Source organism: Leptidea sinapis, chromosome 31 (genome assembly GCF_905404315.1).
Source record: "Leptidea sinapis chromosome 31, ilLepSina1.1, whole genome shotgun sequence".
Lineage (NCBI taxonomy): Eukaryota > Metazoa > Arthropoda > Insecta > Lepidoptera > Pieridae > Leptidea > Leptidea sinapis.
Window position 1 is genome coordinate 5,860,398 of NC_066295.1, and position 23,007 is coordinate 5,883,404.

The 23,007-nt window shown below is 37.3% G+C and overlaps 1 protein-coding gene and 1 pseudogene across 7 annotated transcripts in view; both read right to left on the reverse strand.

The window, feature by feature from the left end:
- Positions 1 to 2,491: 2,491 nt before the first annotated feature.
- On the reverse strand, positions 2,492 to 3,119 carry LOC126973981 (uncharacterized; annotated as a pseudogene).
- Positions 3,120 to 9,067: 5,948 nt separating this feature from the next.
- LOC126974100 (glycogen synthase kinase-3 beta-like) overlaps positions 9,068 to 23,007 on the reverse strand; it is a 59,393-nt gene continuing 45,453 nt past the window's right edge. For all 7 annotated transcript variants that reach the window (XM_050821506.1, XM_050821511.1, XM_050821510.1 and 4 more), the window contains 2 exons: positions 19,847 to 20,105; positions 9,068 to 12,151 (listed from right to left, as the gene is read on the reverse strand). In XM_050821506.1, the coding sequence (XP_050677463.1) occupies positions 12,099 to 12,151; positions 19,847 to 20,105 (312 nt within the window). In that variant the 3' untranslated portion in view covers positions 9,068 to 12,098. The remainder of the gene's footprint in view (positions 12,152 to 19,846; positions 20,106 to 23,007) is intronic.

The following is a 23,007-nucleotide window of genomic DNA, read 5'->3' on the forward strand; positions in this document are numbered from 1 at the left end:
TAAAAGGGGCACTTATTATTACACACAAAACATAATATAGTTATTTTTCAAATATTTAAATAATTTATTAAATCGTTTTTCTACTCTGCCCCGTACAGGTAAATTTCTTGAAATACGACTGTCAATCAATTCGGCTAGTAGCATTCGTAAAAATATTACGCAATAATACGCTTGCGCCTCTCTAAAGCCTACAATTCATCATCACTCTGATCAATTGTAGTGTGTTGAAGCTCTTCAGCTTTTTATCTATAAATTTAACTTATACAGAGGAGACATATCACTTATCAGGATCCTATTCTATCCGACCTAATTAGGTACATTCTTATCATCACCAGTATCAGAAACTTTTTACTTTGCAGTCCAACAATGCAGCACCGGGCGCTGAGCTACATACAATTTTGTATGAACGCTTTGCCCAAGAACCATCTGCAACTACTGCTATCACAGGACAGCAATCTTTATCCACTTCTCTGTTTAAAATGGCAAGCATTTTTTCTTCTACACCTTCTGCGATCAAAGAAGTGCTTCTTCCATAAACGTTTTATTTATACTTTGTTACAAATTAAGGTTTTCATTATACACTATTTCAATATTTATATATATTTTTCATTCGTGATTGAATGTAAAATGTACTCGTATCATCATCACGACAAAGTCGTTCCCGCTGTCTGTCCCTATGTATCCATAGATCTTTAAAACTACGTAACGGATATTGATGCGGTATTTAATAGATATAAGATATAGTGCTGGTAGGCCCCCCACATGGTCCGGAACAGGTTGGATGAGGGCATCGCTGGACCGATCGTCATGGCGATCTTTGGGGGAGGTAATTTGTCAACATTTGTTTGTAACAGAAGTGGACGTCTTCCAGCTGAATGATAATGATGATGATAGTAGAGAAACACTGATCATTTTAGAGTTTTCTAATGTGATGTAAATAAACACATTGTTGTTCGATAAACACATGCGCGATGGTAGGAATATGTCTATCTCTTAGTGATAACCCACAATAACCATTTTTCATACTTTACTATTTACGAGAAATAATGGTTTATTTACGAAGCTAATTTAAGCAATACAACATTAATCCTTATAAAATAAAGTATACATTGTGCATTTAATATATTTCAACATGGCCTTTTACAGCATTTAATTTAAATGAATATTTTCGAAGATATTAAAGATTTAAAATATATATTAATACATAAACTTTTCAGTAGGTAGTGAAAATAATTACTCAAAATCTGATTCACAAGCCAAGAGCGAGCAGAATCAAAGTATAGCAACGTTACAAGTCCGTGTATCAATAGCCAGGGTCAAAAACTAATTATGAGCGAACACAGAGTAAGTTGATAAATCAAACGGGATTTGTGGCGTGCGCTACCCCAGGGGCGGGAAAAACGGCTCATCAAACTTAGCCCTCCAAAAAAAAATTTTTTTCTATTTTTGTATTTTCAATATCGCATATCGTTAGTTCGTAGTTTGTTCTTAATTGTTCGCTATAAATAATTGTTTGCTATTTATTTAAAAACAATTAATTAAAAATGAGGGGAAACGCCTACTATTTGGTTCTGGCACTCGCCGGCCGCTGCCGCGGCACGCTACGCTCGGCTCGTGCGTTGTTTTAACTGTTCTAACAACCTAACCTAACCTAACCAATTTTAATGAATTACAAATTTAAAAAAAAAAAAAAAAACAAAAACAAATGTTTATAGAGAACAACTAAGAACAAACTACGAACTAACGATGTAATAAAAAAAAATAAATAAATAAAAAAAATGTGGGGGGCTAACTTTCTTGAGCTGGGACAGACGCCTTAAAGTGACGTTCTCAGAAGACTGTAGTGCCATCTGTTAGTTGGCCCGAAAATGAAAACTTTGTCAGCTGTCACTCGCTTTGAAACCTTTCAACTTTTCTTTAATTCTGTCACTGCTCACTAAACTGGTCATAAAATGGCGGCTACTTCTAACGTTTGCGCATGTACTCTTGTGTTCCATTTTGCATATTTACACTACTAAATTTCAACATGGTAAAAAATTGCAATATCTACATTCAAAATTAGAGTTAGTTATTCAATTGCGTCACAGCATTAAAAATGAATTTTATAATTTCGAGCTTATATATAGTTATTTTCGGGGCCAATCTCCAGATGGCGCTAGTTTTCAAATAGACAGCTCATAATGCGTATAGTGCGTTTCATCAAATAGTTCCTATGCCGTCATGTTGGCAGTAATGGAAATAAGTGCTGTCACGTTACCCTTTTGCGATTACCCCAAATTCAGGGAGATTAAAAAATTAATATGATGAGTCGTCCCTATTAACTACTAGCAGTCAATATTTCAGTCCTCTTTATTGTTAAAGGCGTGGGAATAACTTTTAATATCATTAATATTATCTTTCATTTAATAAAAAAATTATGTATAGAATAAAAATAAAAATATTACAGGTTCAATGAGAACAAAACACGATTTTAATCTAAAAATGTTTATTTTCATAATTTTTTACAATAATTATGTTCATCTAAATCTGACAAATTATTATCCTCAGCATCGCTATCATCAGAAGTATCAGTATCTTCGCCTACTTCGATTATGAATCTTTCCGTTTCGCTATCTATTACTGGGCCGTCGGCGTAGTATTGGTCTTCTATTTTTATGACGTGCTCGCATTCTTTGTTCCATTCCTCTACAGTAATAGTTGCAATTTCTTCCTCAGTAATTTGCACTATTCTATTAGCTTCTTGGCCAACGTTTTTTTCAGCAACTCGTCTTTTTAACACACTCCATATAAGCTCAATTGGATTTAAATCACAATGATAAGGCGGAAGTCTTAATACTTTATGGCCATTCTCTTCTAACATTACATCTGCTTCATTTACAGGTAGTTGTATATGTTCTATAATTATTTCATACAGCTGCGCTTTCAACATCGTCGGCAAATACAAAAGTCCTTTACTTGTGATCCAGGACTGCATTTCGGACTTAGTGCTTGACTTTGTTGGGTGCCTTATCAACTTGAACAGTATGATAGGAGGCATTATCCATGACATCAATTGATTGCGGAGGTAGATTTGGTATCAATTTTTCCCTAAGCTATTTATTAAAGTTAACTTTATTCATTTCATCATGATAATCAGCTGATTTTGATTGAGATCTAAAAATTAGCTGAGCATTGGGTAAAAATCCCATGGCGCCACCTGCATGAACGATAATCCAACGTGGGCCTTTAGAATCAGAAGATAAAACACCTTCTTCAGTTTCGCTTTGCCAACATTTTCCAGCGCAATATGTGGCGTGTATGTATGTACAACTGGCCGCTGGGTTTCAAGACAATTTTTTCTTAATTCTTCCAGATAGCGATGACGCCAGGCAACAATGTCGTATCGTTCCATCAAAAGCTTTCTCTTGGATTTGCATTTTTTGAAATAAAATCCCATACTTTTTATAATTCTCCACAATGTGGTGCTTTTATAATCTATCTCATTTCGCATTTCATGCAATAGTTTTGTTAATGTAGGCAATTCCTTTCTTACAGAATAAAATTCATGTATTTTATGCCTTATAGCGCACAGTTCAAAATCATCCAGTTCGTGGGTTTTTCGTCGTGGGCCACTTTTGCGAGGAGTAGTCACTTTAGTCGACGTTGAAGCTGCTACTTTACCTTCTTTAGTAATTTTCGTCACGGTCTTTTCAGATATTCCTAAAAGAAAATTCAATTTTATAAATTATAAGAAGAGCACATTACTCCGATATTATTGCTTTCAATAGGTAGAAGATAGCTAGTTCTACTTTTGTAGTGCAACAATTATTATTTAGGTTATTAACAAATGACAAATATTTCAGACCCTGACTATTGTCAGATTTTTGTACCTAGGTACTTTATTAAAAAGGTCAAGTGAACTAACACTAAAAATACTATAGGTAATTAGAATAAAATACAATAGGAATATTAGAATGTTAAGACACAATAATTTGAGTTTAGTCGTGGACCTGGTAATCAGGACCCCAATTCTCGAATTACCCGATAAGCATATCACATACGATATAATGTCCTGTCTCGTTTGCGCGCACGGAGAAACCTGCACGCGCGATAGTGACAGGACGTCATATCACACACGATATTTATATCGGGTGGCGCGAGAATTGGGGCCCTGACACTGGCAACCCTATTTGACTTACCTGTAATGGCGGCGACCCGAGCTTGTACACAGCTTAATGGAATAAGTGGGGCCTCGTTACGTTTTTCACGCTCACAAAAGTCTTTCACTTTCAACACCATCATTCTTTCACCACTTTTTAATGTTTTCGGCATGATTTATGACTGAATCTCATTAACTTGTGAAAATTTGGAGCAGCGGCACACCGTGTTGACACTTTTGACAACCAATGCTACCAACATGACGGCATAGGAACTATTTGATGAAACGCACTCTAGAGAGGGCTCTCTTTTCCCTATATATTTTTTTTCTCTTTGGTGTACCCCATCATACGCATTACTCACACAAAACCCGGGCTATTCATACACACATAAATTGTTGTGTTTCGGGCGCGGCGCGACAGAAATAGTTTCTTCAAATACCTATTTTCCAAATTACGCTTGACCCGGGTCCCCTATTAACAAAATGTCTACTCATAAGATAAGAATAATTTATACCTCATATGTAATTACGCTTTATACATATAGATATATCTAGATAGATATTATCTCAGTAAAGTCGAGGATATTGTCATGACGATTTTCTTCACTCCAACTCAACTTACGGAATCTATATATACAGGGTGGCGCAATAGAACGTGCATATTGCATCATCTTTTTTCGCGGGGTAGAAAGTGCGTGGGCGGGGGGAGTCTGCATCGTTGGGTAGGCGGGCTCATGGAGTTTTAGTCACTACTTCGACGGGAAGCGTCGCGCATTTTACGAGAACTCTCGTTCATACATCGTTACTAGGCGTTTATATTGTTCTGAATATGGACTACGGCAAATTAGTGAAGCTCCGAGTGCTAATTTACTTAAAATATGGGTACAGCGTTTTGAAGAGACTGGTTCAACGTTTAAACCACAAGCAAAAGGTCGTCCAAGAACATCTAGGACCGACGACAATATTGAGAGAGTTATGCAGTCTGTACGAGGAGATCCACAAATGTCTACTCGCAAGAGATCGTCTGTCTTACCCTTATCGAGACGAAGTTTGCAACGAATTTTAAACTTGGATCTTAAACTGCATCCTTACAAGCTGCAGTTAACACAAGAATTGAAAGAGTCTGACTTCGGAGCAAGGCTCGCATTTGCTAATGAAATGCTTAATCGATTTTCCAATTTTGACAATATCCTTTTCTCAGATGAAGCCCACTTCCATATCAATGGGTTCGTAAACCGTCAAAATTGTCGTTACTGGAACAGTGAGAATCCCAAACTCAAGCACCAGAAACCACTGCATAGTCCTAAAGTGACAGTATGGGCAGCAATCTCTGGTAGAGGAATAATTGGACCGTTTTTCTTTGAAAATGCGCGGGGGCGAAACGTCACTGTTAATACCGAACGCTATGTTGCGATGTTGGAAGGTTTTTTGGCTCCAGAGCTTGAAAATTCAAGAATAGTGAATTCTAGGACTTGGTTTCAACAAGACGGAGCTACCTGTCACACATCAAATGACTCCATGGCGGTTGTGAAACAGATCCCTGGCAGACTGATTTCGAAAAGAGGTGATATCCCATGGCCCCTACGTAGTCTAGACGTGACGCCTCCTGACTTTTTTTTTGTGGGGATACCTCAAGAACAAAGTCTACAGCAATAATCCGAAAAACATCGATCAGCTCAAGGAGAATATCCGTGGTGAAATGGCAGCAATTACACCAGCATTACTGAAGAAAGTTTTCAATAACTTCCGTTTGCGATTAGAGGAGTGTCGTCGTAGAGAGGGTCATCATTTAGACGATGTTATTTTTAAAAAATAAACTTCAGTTATTTCTTAATAATACCTCAGTTTTATTTTAACTATACCTTTTGTATTTATTTTTTAATCAATATTTTAAATATGCACGTTCTATTGCGCCACCCTGTACTTACCCCCTTATTCATAATGGTCCGCTAACTTTAAACAGCCGCTTAGGAGTGTTTTTTCTCATTCTGACTTAGGCCAATAGAAGAAGACAGAGTGAGAATTAGCAATGCTTTAAGTTAGCAGACTATTATGAATAAGGGGGTTAATCTATAATTAGGTATGGTATCCCAATATGGGGGTAACTCAACAGTAATAAATAGACTCAAAATAGAGCAAAAAAAAATTTGAGGGATTCGACTGCTTTGTCTATACATTTCGGCGTTTACTCCAATTGTTTAAAATATTTTTAGTCAATAGGCAGCAATGTAAATATTTTTTCAGTTTATGCTTCGTATTATTGAATGAAGAACCCGAGGGGACAGTGACATCAGTGGAGTAGCAGTGAGGTTATTTTTTAAGCCCTGACGAAAAAGAGGGTTAGTATAAGTTTTACGTTAGTCAGTCTCTCCCTATTTTGTAATCAAGATCTGTTCAGTCGGGAGGTATTTTACGTTTTTAATCAAAAATTACACTCATAAAGGGGAAAGTTTGTGTCTTTGTTACTTCTTTACGTTCTAAATGGATTTGGATTTATTAAGTTAAGGTAACCTTTAATCAGAGAAACTAACACTAAAATATAATATTTTTATTTACATAAAAAAATAGTTAAACTGGTTATGAAAATTTTAAGTTGACATTCGAAAGAGATTTAAATTTTTTGGTTTTGTAAATTTCTTCACATCTCTCTCTTGCTACCAACTGGCGCCAATTTTCGTGTACTAATGTATTCCATTATCTCGTGTAGGGGAGAGCTGAAAAATATTAGCTTTTACATATTTGCGGTGTAAATAAGTATCAATTATCAGTAGGTAACGATAGTTCCTTAGTAACGTGTAAATATAGCACTAGTATGTAATTGATCACTAGTTGCTTATAATTATTCACTATGCCTTTAAAAAAAGAGCGACTTTACATTCATTTCTGATTGTGTCCTTTCATCTGTCCCATTCTGACAAGCGGGTCATGTCTGGAGACTTGCTAATTGTACCATATTTAATAAAAAAATATACGTTTTACTAAATTATTTAAGCTTTTTGCAAATCAATCTTAAATAAATAAAATAACCTTACCGGTGATAAGTCACACCATCTCCTTTTTTGAGTCGCTAACGTATTATTTAAGCACTTTTTATAGCACATTAACACTTTTTGATTGACACACAGTTGGCACTCGACTAAGGAGAAAAGTGTGCTTACATTGTTTTTTAGCACACTTTTGCCGTTCCGTTATCAGACTGCGAATGATATGTTCATATTATGTATAAAGCAGGGCATTGCCTCATTTAAGTGACATATCAGCCCATACAATGATGATTTTGATGTTATTCTTCGTTGTTTAAGTCTAGTATAGTTATGAAAATAACAGTTTGAGTGTGTTTGCATGTATTTCCGTACCTATTACTATTTTACTACAATTGAATTAAGCCTTATGGATAAACATGGAGAAAAAGAAAAATTGAATGCTCTTAAAGAACAAGGAAATCCTCGCCGCTTTCCTGGCGGGCCACCCCGACACTAAACTGCCACCTGCCGCTCCCGTCGACCTGGTGACACTCTCCTCCCCCCGCCTCCCGCGGTCGCCCCGCACTCGACTCCGCCCTTCGCGACATGCGAGTGCACTTCCACTCGTTTGTTCTTCCGGAGGAGAAGAAACTGTTGTTATCGTCCCGAAGGAGTTAGATACTTCAGATATAGAGACCTTAGATATAGAGTCGCAAAACTATCCCGTGCGTGCGGTTAGCCGCATGCACAATCGCTTCTACCCTTGTTCTTGTCATTCTGAATCCCACTCGCGATGGGAAACAGATCTTCGGGATCTCGACCCTGTGCTTTCTTCAGGGTATCAAGGTAGAGATTAGTCGCCGTAATGGCCCCGGGCGATGCCACCGGTGCTAACAATACTCATACTGCATGTCCTCGTCCCGGCCACGGCGCGAGCCCACCCGCCTGCGCCCTTTGCGGCGCCGAAGGCCCGACCACGAGCTATCGCAGGTGTCCCAAGGCTGCCACACACTATATACATCTAAGATGGTGGACAAGACCACGGCCTCCTTAGACAACTTGAATCGCTTCTTTTGACTATGAAGCGCTTGGGGTCTTTGCCGCCAAGCGTAGAGATCCCGATGACCACTTCCAAGCCTCTTGCGTACTGAGGTACATCTTATAATTTTTAAGAATTTATCAGGTGTTTTAAATGTTGAAATGAGAACTTTATAATTTTGATTTTTATGTGATGTCATCAGCTCATGAGCGCCCGCCCACGTTTTTAAAAACCTTCGCCCGGAAATACGTACGTTGATCGTAAATATTATCTCAGGCATTTTTTAAGATATTAAAAGTAAAAAACAGTTTTCTTTTTCATATCTTAAAAAATTGTATAAATTTTTTGTAGATTTATTTGGCTTGTAAAGTAAAAACGCACTCAACAGCGCGATCGCTTGCATTATATACCTCAATATCGCTTCTTTGTATATCTTCTAGCGAATGATTCAAGTCGCGGAATTCCACCATCACAAGATACGCCACAAACTTAAATATCTGGATGTGTCGTTTTCAAGAATCTTTCTTCCACCTCCAACCAAGATGTTGAATCGAATGAGCTTCCTTATGTAATGTTTCCAGGACGATACGACGTGGTTACCTTCAAATAGAGAATATTGTTTGTGCTTTGTGTAATTTTATATAAAAAATAATGTCTATGTGCAGAAGATCATTTCGTCTGTTTTTTTAATAGTCTTGTTAGAAATTTAGGATTTTCCTCAAATATAACTGAAAATTTAAATAATATAATAATTTATGATACGTGTGCCACTTACTAAATAATATATAATATCAGATTATAACAAAATTTAATATGCAATCATGATAATATACTGTAGTGGAACCCCAATATTGCCCAATTTTAAAAATAACTATCTTATAAAACAGGCACAAATAAATATGGACTATTTAAAATAAAAAGCCATGCTACTATTCATTTAATATTTACTTTTATAATTATGTTATTTTCATTCATAACTAACAACGATATGGGTGTTATGATGCTTTCAGTTTCAATAAAACAAATTAAAACAAAATACAAATTTCACTCACTATTAATTTAATTATACAGAACTAGTAATAAGAAAAAACTCTTTTACTTTAAATAATTTATATGTCAACCCCACTGCCAACAATGTGATACGGAGACTAACATTCTCAATAGGAGGTGCACCGAGTGGAGAAGGTGACAGTTCAAATAAGTTGCACGTGTTTACTTCAAATGTTCAGGTCACTAGTATATAATGTCTTAACTTTTTACACAGAGGATCTTTAGAAGCAACATTGATTACAAAATTCATATTAGATAGTCTTAATAAAATATGCATATCTAAACTATCATACTCCTTACTGAAATCCCAAACTGCCCGTCGTTAGGGTTAGTGTGGCAGCTCCCACACATAGAGAAGGTGAGTTACTCTACCGATAAACTTTAATCAAAAGTCATATCATAAAGATTATAATAATAATAATAATATATTTACATCAACTATAAAGGTGTGTCAGCAATTCAAACTTAGGGACAACATCAGCTAAGCTCCACTATATGTGATTTGAAATCTTGCGCCGAGCGCGTTATACTCTTAAAATACTACAAATTTATATGTTATTATTAGATACATAATAGTAATACAGATGTATTGATCCGCAGCCGGAGCCATTCCGGGTACAAACGACTAACAAAAGATTGATATTGTAATTATTATTACAGCATGCGCGAAGGTACTCCGTGGAATGAATACCTTGTCTTTGTACACAAAAGATCAGGTCAGATTGGTCACGGACATTTGGTGACTTTACATAAAACCCGTGTAAACAAACCGAGCGGACACCCGCTTCTAGTCTCTATAAAAGAGAAGTGGTGCAACACCACACCCATGATTACGCATTACAGCTACATCTAAAACATGAATGAAAGATTTCGTTACACTATATAATAAGAAGGTCTCAAGTAATACCTTTTCTAATCGTAACTGTACGCCAACGCGAAAGTGCAAAATCAAATTGATCAAATACTTAAAAACTATGACAATGAATTTAATTATCTTTAAAATGACTACTTTATCGTGTTCTCGATGATAATTATAATTTTACATAGCTGAATTAATGATTGATTTAAATATAAGAATACAATATAAAATCGAAAATAGGTGTTTCAGTAGGACATAGTGCGATAAATAACGTTGTACATACAATCCGCCATTGAATAAAATAAACAATATATCAATTAGCAAATTGTACAAACAAACGTACAGATAACACATTTATTTATACAAAGTCCACATTTGTAATACACATAATTAAACATTAAAACTATCTTGAGAGATCAGTTAGTGCTATATAATTTACAAGATATCTTTCACATGTCGTGGAAGTGCGGTTGGGCGATGAACGGGCGTGCGCTTACGTACGCCATTGCGTGCATGTTGCGTCCATGGTGCGTCCATGGTGCGTCCATGGTGCGTGCTAACGAACCTACTGTATACACCCCCAACCGACAAAGCACTACCGGTGATGCTCACTAACGAATTACAACGGACACGGCACAAGCATTGCTACTAATTACTGTTTACTAAAGCTTATAAATATCATGGCTATTGAAACGTACTACACGGCTAGAACATCGCGGATGACGAATCTATCGAAAGAAAAATGTAAGCAAAACAAAATATATGGGACAAATGCACATGTATCATATAGGTATGTACACAGAGGAGTTTTGAGCTTACAAAAGTACAAAGTAATCACATCGCGACGGTTTAGATTTACCCTTCTTACCGACTACGACAGCTCAAGCTTGTATCGACAATTATTACACTACAGTATCACACGACAACTCGCCGAAAACACCTATTATGCATTAAAATTTTCCCGATGGCCAACACAAATAAAAACTATCACTAAAACAGCGTGAACGACTCACGTACGTCATCCTACACGATCGATGTTGACAACTAATCGGTAATCCGTTACATTACTCTCATAATTTAAATCGCCTACTCGAGCAGTCACACATAAAATATATTTATAAATCAGCTGTCTGGGCATAGTCAAAGTTCAGAGACCGATAATATACATGGCCGATATTGTCGGCACTCACATAAACATTTAAACCGCTCTAATACAATGGGCACTAACAAATAAGGCGTCACTTCAAATTCTAATTTGAAAGCTTTAGTATTGAACGTTTACGATACTGTTGACATGTACTATGCTTGTACGGTACTTCCACCAACTCATCCTATTTAACAATAAATCCTCATTGATATTAATAAATAATAAAAAGCAAATCACTACCTGGTAACCACAAATCGATAGATAACTTTAAGATAGTTTCTTTTATCATTTTAGCATTATGGCTTTACAATATATGGTAAAATTATTCATACCACAAACAAAAATGAGACCACAGAACCTTAACACATTGTACAGAAACCCAAAAACTGTGTGTTCAATTAAATGTTTTTTTTTTTTAATAAAAGGCCAAATGAACAAGCGAACTGATTTTAAAAACGAAAAACCAAGATGTTTTTCTAAGCTTCAAGGTTAGACTATATTATGCCCTTGAAGGTTCTTTTGGATATGAATTAATATGTTTGAACAAAAGCTCTATGCCGTGTTTTCCTATTTATACTTAAAAAAAAAAAAACAGTGGATACATTGATCGATAGCCATTGGTCCACACTAATTAGTTTATTATTTTTGAAGGCTGCTAATGAAAATTAAAAGCATATCCTTGTCAATTTGTGAATAAGACTCAGTTTATAATGGAGTTAACATACTTGGAAGATAAGTGGATGGTAGACGTACAGGCAGTTTATGGTGTTTGTTTTTGAGGTATTTGGGTAACGTATACCTAAGGGTACAGTTATAATTCAATCGGACTGGATCTGTTGGAGGGGTACCGGCTGGTATCGGCTGGTATCGGCTGGTATCAGGTGTGCCGCACGCCGCTCGCTCTACGAGGCGCTCGGGGAGCCACCACTGGTGCCGCTGGCGGCCGCGTTCTCGCCTGCGACAGACACACGACTGAGTACAGTGGTTACATACACGTACAGGATAATGGAGGATTAGTAATTGTCTGCGTCTGTGCAGGACACCTATAATTATATAATACGTAGGTCACACTAAAATTTTGCTTAACTTAAAAAAACAACACGTTATAACCAAAATATTATGTTAATTGCTTTTCACAATGCTCTTCTTTACATTTTCCATGCGATAGAACCATTTTTTAAAAACTTCTCAGGTCTGAGTCTCTTTTGAATGGGTGGTAGTAGTGGTAGTAGTGGTTTTGACGTTCAATAAGTGATTTTGAATAAAAATATTTGAATTTAAACTGCGTCTTCGGAATTGGTATAAATAGTGTAACCTCTCATCAAATCTTTGAATTTGGGGAAAATATGGAAATCACAGGGTAGGTCGGGGATATGTGCGGGACGGTTAACGAATTGTACTTTTCGGAAGCTAAAAATGGCTGGGTTTTGTTGGCCGTGTGAAAAAGCGATGTCATGTAGGAGAACGCGGCTTTTCGTGGTCGTCGTCGTAGAATACCACTCGGCATTAGCACCCTTTTTTATCTTCAAGTCGAACTGTGCAGATGGGACCCGTAGCTGAGAAAAAAACGCGATAATTTTTTTACCAACGTTTCTCGCCTGCCTCACTTTTGTTGCCCTGTTCTCATTTTCAAACACAAATTCACAAGAATGCTGTTTTTTTTTTTGGGTTCAAAACAATAAATCCACGTTTCGTCTCCTGTAACAATGTCATAAGCAACATTAGAATGTCGTACTTTCACGCGAGCCCGCTTCTGCTCCGCTATCAGTTCATAAGGGATCAAACGACAACAAAGTTTCCGAACTTTCAATTCTTGGTGTAAAATTTTCTAAATTTGGCTCATACCCATCCCCAAAAATCCTCGAATTGTCTCATAAGTAATCCGCGGATTTTCTTCAATTAGTCGCTTAATACTGGCCACATTATTTTTGTTGACAGCAGTTGAAGAAGTTCATAAAATTCGTCATGTAAAGAAACCCGACCTCTCTTAAATTCAGCAAACCATCGCCTCACAGTGCTCAAGCAAGGTGCTTCTCTCCCAAAAGCATTTTGAAGACGAGCGGCACAGTCTTGCGGGGAGAGAACTTTTAAAATCGTAAAAAATCATCGCTCTAAAATCTTTTCGACTTAATTACATTTTCGTTGCGTACCTAGAACTTTGATGTGTGATAAAAACAATTGTCAAATGATATCCCGACAATTGTTTTTTTTACTATGAAGGTTGCAATGTTCCAAAAATATAACATTCGAAATTCAAATAATTCCGATTAGCTAGAAGTGCAAAACTTTTAGTGTGCCCCATGTATTAGATAAAATACGCTAAGTTGTTAAATGATTTACAAGATGGGCTGGGAGTTTCTTATCAGTTCTTCTCACGACGTCATAGCCCCTTTACGAACTGATGTAGCTTCATGACGTTTCTTCTTCACAGTCGTTCCCTCATTGCTAAGGATCGTGACTCCGCTTAAGTTTGTCTACAGCTTTCCTCCATCTGTTTCGGTCTGTCGCATGTTGGAGTGCGATGCTGATGGGTTGGTTAATCTGCTCGGATATTTGGTCAGACCAGCTTCGTGGGCTCCGGCCTCTTGGTCTCTTCCTTTCAATTTACCCAGTGACCATCAGACGTTCTAGGTTATCAGCACCGCGTCGTGCAATGTGGCCAAAGTATCTCATGATCTGCTGCAGACATGTAGTGGATAGACGTGGACTGCTCCCTATTTTTAGCTGTTTAAGGATCGAGGAGGCGTTAGTGCGGTAAGCCGTCCATGGTATCCTTAGCATGCGGCGCCAGCACCACATCTCAAACGCATCAATCCGTTGTGACAAGAGAGCGGACCAGGTGAGTTTTCGTCTGATTGGTGATATTTCTGTCCTTCACACCTTGCTTAGCTGTGTCATTGCTGTTTTGGCCATTCCAATTCGCCTCCTTATTTCGATCTCGTAGTTACCTCTGTTCGTGATCACTGAGCCAAGGTAGTTGAACAAGTTAGTGCGCGGGATGGATGCGTAGCGGTCGACGACCATGACCTTGGTTTTGGCCGTATTTATTGCCAGACCCATCCTGAGGCTGGTGGCCTCTAGCTTGTCCAGCAACTCTTTCATGTCCACTTCGGATGATGCGAATAGGGTGGTGTCATCGGCATAGCGGAGGTTCGATATTTTGACTCCACCTATCTTTATGCCACCTTCCCAGTTTTCTAGCGTTTGTCGCATTATCTGTTCTCCGTATATGTTGAATAGGATAGGGGAGATCACGCAACCCTGTCGAACACCTTTTTGGAACTTAAATGTGCTCGATGTGACATCCTCAATCGTAACTTTGCCATACCCTGACTCATAGAGGCTGCGTATTAGCATAACAAGATGCGCTGGAACACCTGACGTTGAGAGTACATGCCACAGTTCTTCCCATTTTTCGCAGTCAAAAGTCTTCTAGTAGTCAACAAAGCACATGAAGGTCGGCGTGTTGTACTCGTAGCATTTTGCTACTATTAGTCGCAGATTCAGGATTTGCTCTCTCGTTCCTCTGCCCTTTACAAAACCTCTGTTCTTGCGGTATTTGCCAGCCGAGAAAGGATCGCAATCTCGCGTTGATCGCGTTGAACTCTTCCATCGGTTTGGAATGGTGATGTAGTCCATCTGATTCCGATATCGGTCACCAGGGGAGATCCAAGTATAGAGTCGGCGTTTGTGATGTTTAAAGCAAGTGTTGGTGACTACCAAGTCTTGGCTCACGCAGAAATCTATAAATTTTTCACCCCTTTCGTTCCTTATACCAAGTCCATGTTTACCGATTATGTGGCGAATATGATCATCGTGCTCCGTGTTTCCAAACTTAGCATTCCAGTCTCCTTGAAGTATCAGCATTTCACGCTTACAGATACCGTCTATGGTCGTTTGTAGTATCCCGTAAAGGTCATCAATGTCTTCCTGTGATGAATTTGACTTTGGGGCATAGACTTGAACGATGTTAAGAGGGAGCGGTTTGCAATCTATTCTGATAGTCACTATGCGATCGTTTATTGTGTTATAGCCAGTAACGTGATGGGCCAGTTTATGGGGAACTAAAATTCCGACGCCATTCTTGCTTTCGAATTCGTGGCCCGATAAGAAAAGCGAGTTTCCGTTTGACGTTTTGTAATTACCTCTTTCCTTTATGTGTGTTTCACAGAGCCCCAACAGCATAAGTTGGTATTCTGACATTTCTTTCTCAATAACTTCGAGTTTTCCAGGTTTTAAAAGTCCTCTCACATTCCAAGTACCTATGCTGCGGTTCGAGCGCATGGATGGTTTTGTTTTTCCTTCAGTAGCATTAACTGCTTCGGTAGCCTGATGGTTCACCGCCGAAGAGTCTTCGGTAGCATATTTAACCGTCGTAGTCCGACGTTGTTTCTTTCATATCTGTGAAGTCACAAAACTCCCAAGAGAACTCCATGAGAGAGAAGCAAGTCTTCATGGAGTTCTCTTGGGAGTTTAAGCGTAGTGGGTTCCCATTACCTTCTACGTCGTTCTTATGGCTACCGTTGCCTATGTTTGAGTAGGCGGAGTCATGACGTTTAAATATATATAATTATATCATATAGTTAAATGCCTATCGCGCACCCTCTTATTGTGTGAAACATGTAAGATATCTCAATGAATATTACAGTTTCTAATTAATACAAACCAAAAACCAATGAACCATAATATATAGGTCGGGGAAAACGTCTTTTCGAATATAATATGCATAAACTTGTAATAGAATCAATCATTTATTCTATTTTATGGCTTGTAGTAAGATTTCTGACTGGTTATGATGACACAATATTTCACATTACATTTCAAAAATAGAAATATATTAGTGTTATTTTATTAGTGTTCACGTTCTGATTCTGAACCTAGTTTCTCTGATGCTAACTGTTTAACTTGCAAACTACAATTAAATAATCTGATAATTATAGCATTATATCGATCACCTAGCGCCCACAATACAAATAACTTCTTAGACAGCCTAAATAATATTCTTACATCCACTGCAAAATCAAGCGATATCGTTGTTATGGGGGACATGAACATAAATATATGTCCATCAAATCAAAACCCAGAGATTCATGAATATCTGACCTAATATGCTTTGCATGGATTATTACCTACACATACTTTGCCTACTCGTGGAAGAAATTGCCTTGATCACGTCTTTCTTAAATCCAAATTTAAAACTACAACATTAGTAATTGACACATATATCACGGATCATTATATTACGGATCCGGATCGGATACTAAACTAACACCTGCTAAACGCATGTAGACACGCACCCAAATCGATTATCCCGCTATTCATAGTGCCATATCGAACACGGACTTTAGCCAAGTATTAAACACCTCCAGCGCCAACGAAGCAGCTGAACTGTTTGTGAGGAAACTTGGCGAAATCCTTAAACAGCACACTAAAATTAGATAAGTTCCATCTAAAAATAGATTGATAAAACCATGGATTACACAGGTTTGCTTAAATGCATTCGCAACAGAAACGCTATGAGCCGTAAACTTAAAAGTGAACCTAATAACTGCACTTTAAAAATAACTTATATAAGGTATCGTAATTTTTGCAATAAATTGCTAAAAAAATTGAAATTAGCATATGAGAAACAAGAATTCCTTAAAGCAAAAAATAACCCCAAACAAACATGAAAAGTGATTAAAAGCATTGTTCAAACAACTCCCGCATGCAACCCACCACTGGAATTGCTAAATCTAGAAAATAATACTATGTCGTCAGTCAACCAAGTTAATCACTATTTTGCAAATATTGGCAGGGACCTCGCGTTAAGGATAAACAATAAAATGACGCCTTCCTTGAAGCCTACTGGTGACCACCCCCAGTGAACTGTCTTACTCTCCTTCCAACGGATGAAGCTGAAGTGGCTGAACTATCTTACTCTCCTTCCAACGAATGCGAACCAAAGCTTCATTGCTTTTGCGTAGGCTAGAGATGATCTATAGCCTAGGCAAGGATGCTGCCATTGGATGAGATGGAATTACGAGTAAACTACTGCAACAATGCAGTAGTATACTGGTCCCAATTATTACCAAAATATGTAATAACTCTATTATGAGTAGTCAATTTCCAAAAGTATTTAAAAAGGCTATCGTCCATCCTATCTACAAAAGTGGAAACAAAGAAGATATCAGTAGCTATAGGCCAATATCTGTGCTGTCAACTCTATCTAAAGTGTTAGAGAAAATACTCAACAATCGGTTACTTTCCTTCCTAGAGACTCATAACATTCTAGCCCCAAACCAATTTGGATTCAGAAGGGGAAAATCAACGGAGGACGCAGTGTCATTTCTTGTCGACTATATTGTTAACAAACTTGACACACATAACAAATGCATAGGAGTTTTCTTAGATCTTTCCAAGGCATTCGACACGGTCTCTGTTCCACATCTGCTAAATAAAATGGAAAGAATGGGGATACGTGGTGATGATCTAGACATCTTCAAAGACTATCTTTCTGATAGAACCCAGTGCGTAAAAATTGACTCATTTGTGAGTGGTGAAGTATCTCCCACTTTTGGTGTTCCTCAAGGGTCTATCTTAGGCCCCACCCTTTTCCTCATATATATAAATGCCCTCTGCAATATTTCTATTACTAACTGCTCGATCATCACCTATGCAGATGATACAGCCCTCCTAGTCCATGGACGCGACTGGCCTACCACTTATGCTTTAGCGGAACAAGCTCTCGGAAACGTACTTGACTGGCTTTCTAATAATCTCCTGACCCTTAAACTTACAAAGACAACTTACTTAACCTTTTCGATAACAGCTCCAGGTCAACCATCTCCAGAAATCTTCCCGTTTAAGGCTCACTCCTGCCGAAATCGTTTCTCACCTTCTTCATGTGATTGCCCAACTTTATCTAGGTCTAATAATATCAAATATCTTTGAGTCTATATTGATAACCAATTTAATTGGAAAAAACACCTGGAAAAACTCACCTCGCGTATACGAAAATTAATATACATATTTAAAATGATAAGATCATCCGCTGATAGTGATACGCTAAAATTAATTTACTTTGCTCTGTGCCAGTCCATCATCAGCTATTGCATTTCAATATGGGGAGGTGCCACAAAGACCAGATTTCTGGAACTAGAACGGGCACAAAGAGCTGTTATCAAGGTAATGACGTGTAAACCTTTTAGATACTCTACGCGCTTTACAAAGCAAGCGCGTAGAGCGTAGAGTTCGACAGCTCTTTATACTTCATTCCATATTAAGAAAACACACCACACTCTCATACGATAAAAATAAAAGTAAAAGAAGAAAATCGCAAAGAGTTTGTCCAGTTCCAAATTTTAGAACTTCTCTAGCCAGTCGACATCATCAAGTAATCGCAAGTCATCTCTATAATAAAATAAATCAACAATGTAACATATATCCTCTTGCAAAATATACCCATAACACAAGTTAGATCTTATCATGGGTATCAGAGTTCCAATTCAACACTGTATTTTATTTAAGATAAGTTAATTTTTAAGACGTACTTCACACAGAGGTTCAGAACCTCTGTTTTTGTGAAATAAAGTTTATTATTTATTATTATTTTTACTTATTATACTGTTTCTAACTATTTTTCATTTGAATTTTTTCAGTCAAAATGAGTGATTAAGAAAATGTTATTAAGATAATAATAATTAAGAAAATGTCGTACAATTTAAAGTTCTACTAAAAAAGGGCGCCGCAAATAATTTTGTAACGTTTATGAACCTAATGTAGTTTTAGTAAGAGGAGCACAAAGTTGTTTAAGTGTTTTCAAATCGGGACTGATGTCAAAGACACAACTTGCTCTGGTCAGCCTCTTACAAAATGGACGCCCATGTTAAAAGGGACAAGCAGGATCGGCAGTAGTTACTGCATAATTGGAGAAGTGGGAATTGACCGCAGAACAGGTTTCAGTCATTTGGAAAAATATTAAGACTTGACACGAGCTCACCAAAAGAAATCTAATGAATTGATACTCTTTTGCGATTTTACCTGATGATGGAATGTGGTACACATCGGGTAAAGGCAAAATCGGCATTTATTTTCTCAAAATTGTTTTTATAGAATTATTTTTGATGTCATTTCTAACACTACCACGGCGGAAACAAATCGTGCTTTGAGAGAGGAGAAGCGGCACAAGAAACTTTCCCAGCATTATTTTGTGCGCTCTTTTTAATAAAATATACAATATTGTACTGTCATTGTTATTGCTATAAATATTATGAGCTTTTACCGCCCGGCGGAACCATTAATTCGGATCTCTCTTGCCAATAACTGATGAGATTAAGGCAAGAAATAAGAGAGTCGATCAGTAGAAAACACCAACTTTAGGCGCTCGGCAAAAATGAAGATAGTTAGGCTGACAGATGTTAATGCATCCACCATATTATAAGCCTTGGAGCTTTAGATTTCCTCCTGTTTAATCTTTAGACAAGTTAACATAGATGCCTACAAATCCTTATTGTATCGTATTGTTATCACAAATTTCTATAGCAACATGGGGTCATGCCACACGATAGCGAAAACATCATCGACCAAAATGGAACAAAACTGAAAAAAATGTCTCGAGCTTTCATATAAAACGCGAAGAATCGTAATATAGTATAATGAGCGTACACACCCTGCGCGTCGTGTTCCTTCGCGGCCTCGCGCGGCTTGAGCAGGTCGTTGAGCGACGGCTGCACCGACAGCTCGTAGTCCGTGAAGTTGAAGAGCGGCGGCAGCGGGCGGCCGTTGGGCAGGCGCGCGCCCGCCTCGCGCAGCTCGTCGAAGAACGCGTGCGTGCACGCCTGCAGCGGGGACAGGCGCGCGCCCGGCGTGTACTCCAGCAGGCGCGACACCAGCGCGATGGCGTCGGGCGGCGTGCACGCGCGGAACACCTGCGGCCAGTGTGTGATGATTACATGCCCACAGGCACAGCCTGCCTACCATACCCGCACTAGATTCTAACTTAATTCAAATAAATTTAATTCTATAATCGAACTTCTATTGAACACAGAACCAGTATTTTTTTCGTTACGATATACACTAAATACCAATAGTAGGCAGTTCCGATAATGCCTACTCGAGACTAGTAGAATACGTTCAACTTCTTTAACAAAATTTATTTATCAAGGTTATCCGACCGGTGCAAAAAATATACAATGACTATGTTTATCGTTCTTAAAAATGACCATCGCAATTTTACTTCTTTGGCACTTCCTGGGTAGGCAAGCTTATGACAGTTCGAACGGACAACTGCAGCGGTCCTAGATTAAACTAACCAAAGTTATTATACCTACATTATGATTTATGAGTGATTATTATGACGTCTCTCGTTCGCTTAGTGTCCGAATTACAACCTTATTGCGCTGCCATGAGAGTTTTTAATCAACAATGACAGCGCCATTTTTTACTTGCTATGTTTTCATATACTTTATATCACGGGCGCGAATTATTAAACTAATTACATTAGTTATTTGTTGTGTGTTGTGTGTTGATTTGTTTATTGTTAATAATATTTAGTGTTTGTATTGGCAAAAAAAAGAAGTTGCTGTGTTTTATGTTTAAAATAGATAACTAGTAAGGAATTAAAATATAATGAAAAAATTCAAGTGTCGCCATTGTGCTGAAAATACGATTTGTTTTCAGAAACTAGGTACGTATCCTTTTACACAATTTTGTTCGTAGATAAACAAAAATTGTTTCTCTTAATACACCAATGCCAAATATTAGTTTAACTCAACAAAAAGGAACTATGAGATATTTCAATACTAAATATTACGAAAAATACACTTGGCTAGCTGAATGCCGCCATTCCAATCTATTGTTCTGCTTTCCTTACTGTTTATTTTCTACAACGAAGAATGTGAATTGATACTGGTTACGGTTACTTGAATAATTCTTGCTAAAAACACGATCAATCTGACAGAACGGCAGAGAAATGTTGGTAAGTGAACATATATTTACCCTTATAACAGGAACAATTTTTTTAAATATTAGCGATTAATATTAACTAACTACGACTAGTTAGGCTTCCAGTGTCTACCGCGCTGGAAAACCAACGCACGCCCCTGTGCAATATGTATCTGTTGTGAGACACTCGAGTGTACTAGTGTAGTCGCTGAATAAACGATCTGTGACAAACATGATAATATATTAATCCATCACGATGGTCTACACATCACGATCACAGTAGACATATGTACCAGTACGGAAACTACCTACAAACGTTCGAAATGACACACTCACACAAACAAGCGCATCGACGATGCCCCTAAGCGGTTTTCGCGGTCAAGATGAGTCGAGTGTAAAGTTGTTATTTGTTTCCGTAATCTTTTTAAAAATGCCAGCGTATAATTATAATATATTTATTTGCAAAAAACATAGTATACATTGGTGTTATAAATATTATAATAATGAGCTTATATGTTTTGCGAGCACTATTCCTAGCATGCAAATATTTAACTACAATGAATATCAGAATTTTATTTCCATAAATTCCTTAACAATATAAAAAATTATAAGCATTTAGCCAACTATATAGCTTATTCTTAAATAATCTAGAATTTAAATTTTTAATGCTACTCGGTAACTTATTACGAACACAATTTCATACACAACTTTTATTATATTTAGTAATTTTTGGATCATCATGTAAAACGAGTCTGTGTATCACGTCGGTTCCGCGGATTTAGATCATTAGCTGATTTAAACAATTCTTTATTTTTTTTACAAACATAAATATCTCAAAAATATAAAGCGACGGCAAAGGTAACAGTCCTAGTTTTTTAAATGTGGGTTGACACGATTGCTCAGGATGCATCCCGTACATTGCCCTGATACACTTTTTTTGAGCAATAAATGCTCTGTTTATATCTGTGCTGCGTCCCCATAATATAAGCCCCTAGCGCAGTAGGGATTCCACATGTGCGTGATAAAGTAATTATAGCAGTTTTTAAGCTTGTTACGTTTTTGACTTGCTTAAGCGCATGTACGAACTTATTTATTCTCTTAGATATATTATCTACTTGCTCTTTCCAATTGAAATTCTCATCTATTATTACTCCTAGAAACTTTGTATGTGCTACTTCTTAATAATTGTTGTTATTGTTACTTGTATATTGTATTTAGGATTATAACATTTATTGAAATTGATATATACGGATTTATTAAGATTTATTTTTGTTTTATTATTTTATTTCTTTTATTATTTATTTTGCACAAAAATGTTTTGTCATGATTTTCGTGGGTGTTGAAACCAATACCTACCAAGCTAGTGCTGTCAAAATGAAAATTCAAGATGGCAGCTATTATCAACTTTTACACGGGTGTCGTTTTCATGGTTTTTAAGGGTACTAAAATTGATAGGGCTGTCAAAATGTAAATCCAACATGGCGACTGTGTCCAAATGGAGCTACATAAAATTCGAAATTAACAACTTTTTTAACATGGGTGTTGTTTTCAGGATTCCCGAGGGTGTCGAAGCCGATAATGCTGGACTTTTGCAATAAAATTTAATTATTTAATTATTATTTTTTTATTCACCGACACTCCCGAAAATGTCGAAATTGATACCTATTTTGATTTTATTGTAAAAGTCACATCCGCCATCTTGGATCTCAAAATTCAAATCAAATCAATCAAAATACATAGACTATACATAAAAATCTTACGCTTTTTACCTTTTTTATGCTCCGCAACGCCCCATAAGGAACATTTTAAAGTCGGTTAGAAAAATAACCTGACAACGTGAAAATGAGTGTACGCACGTATAGGTAAGTATTTTGTCAATAAGGCTTA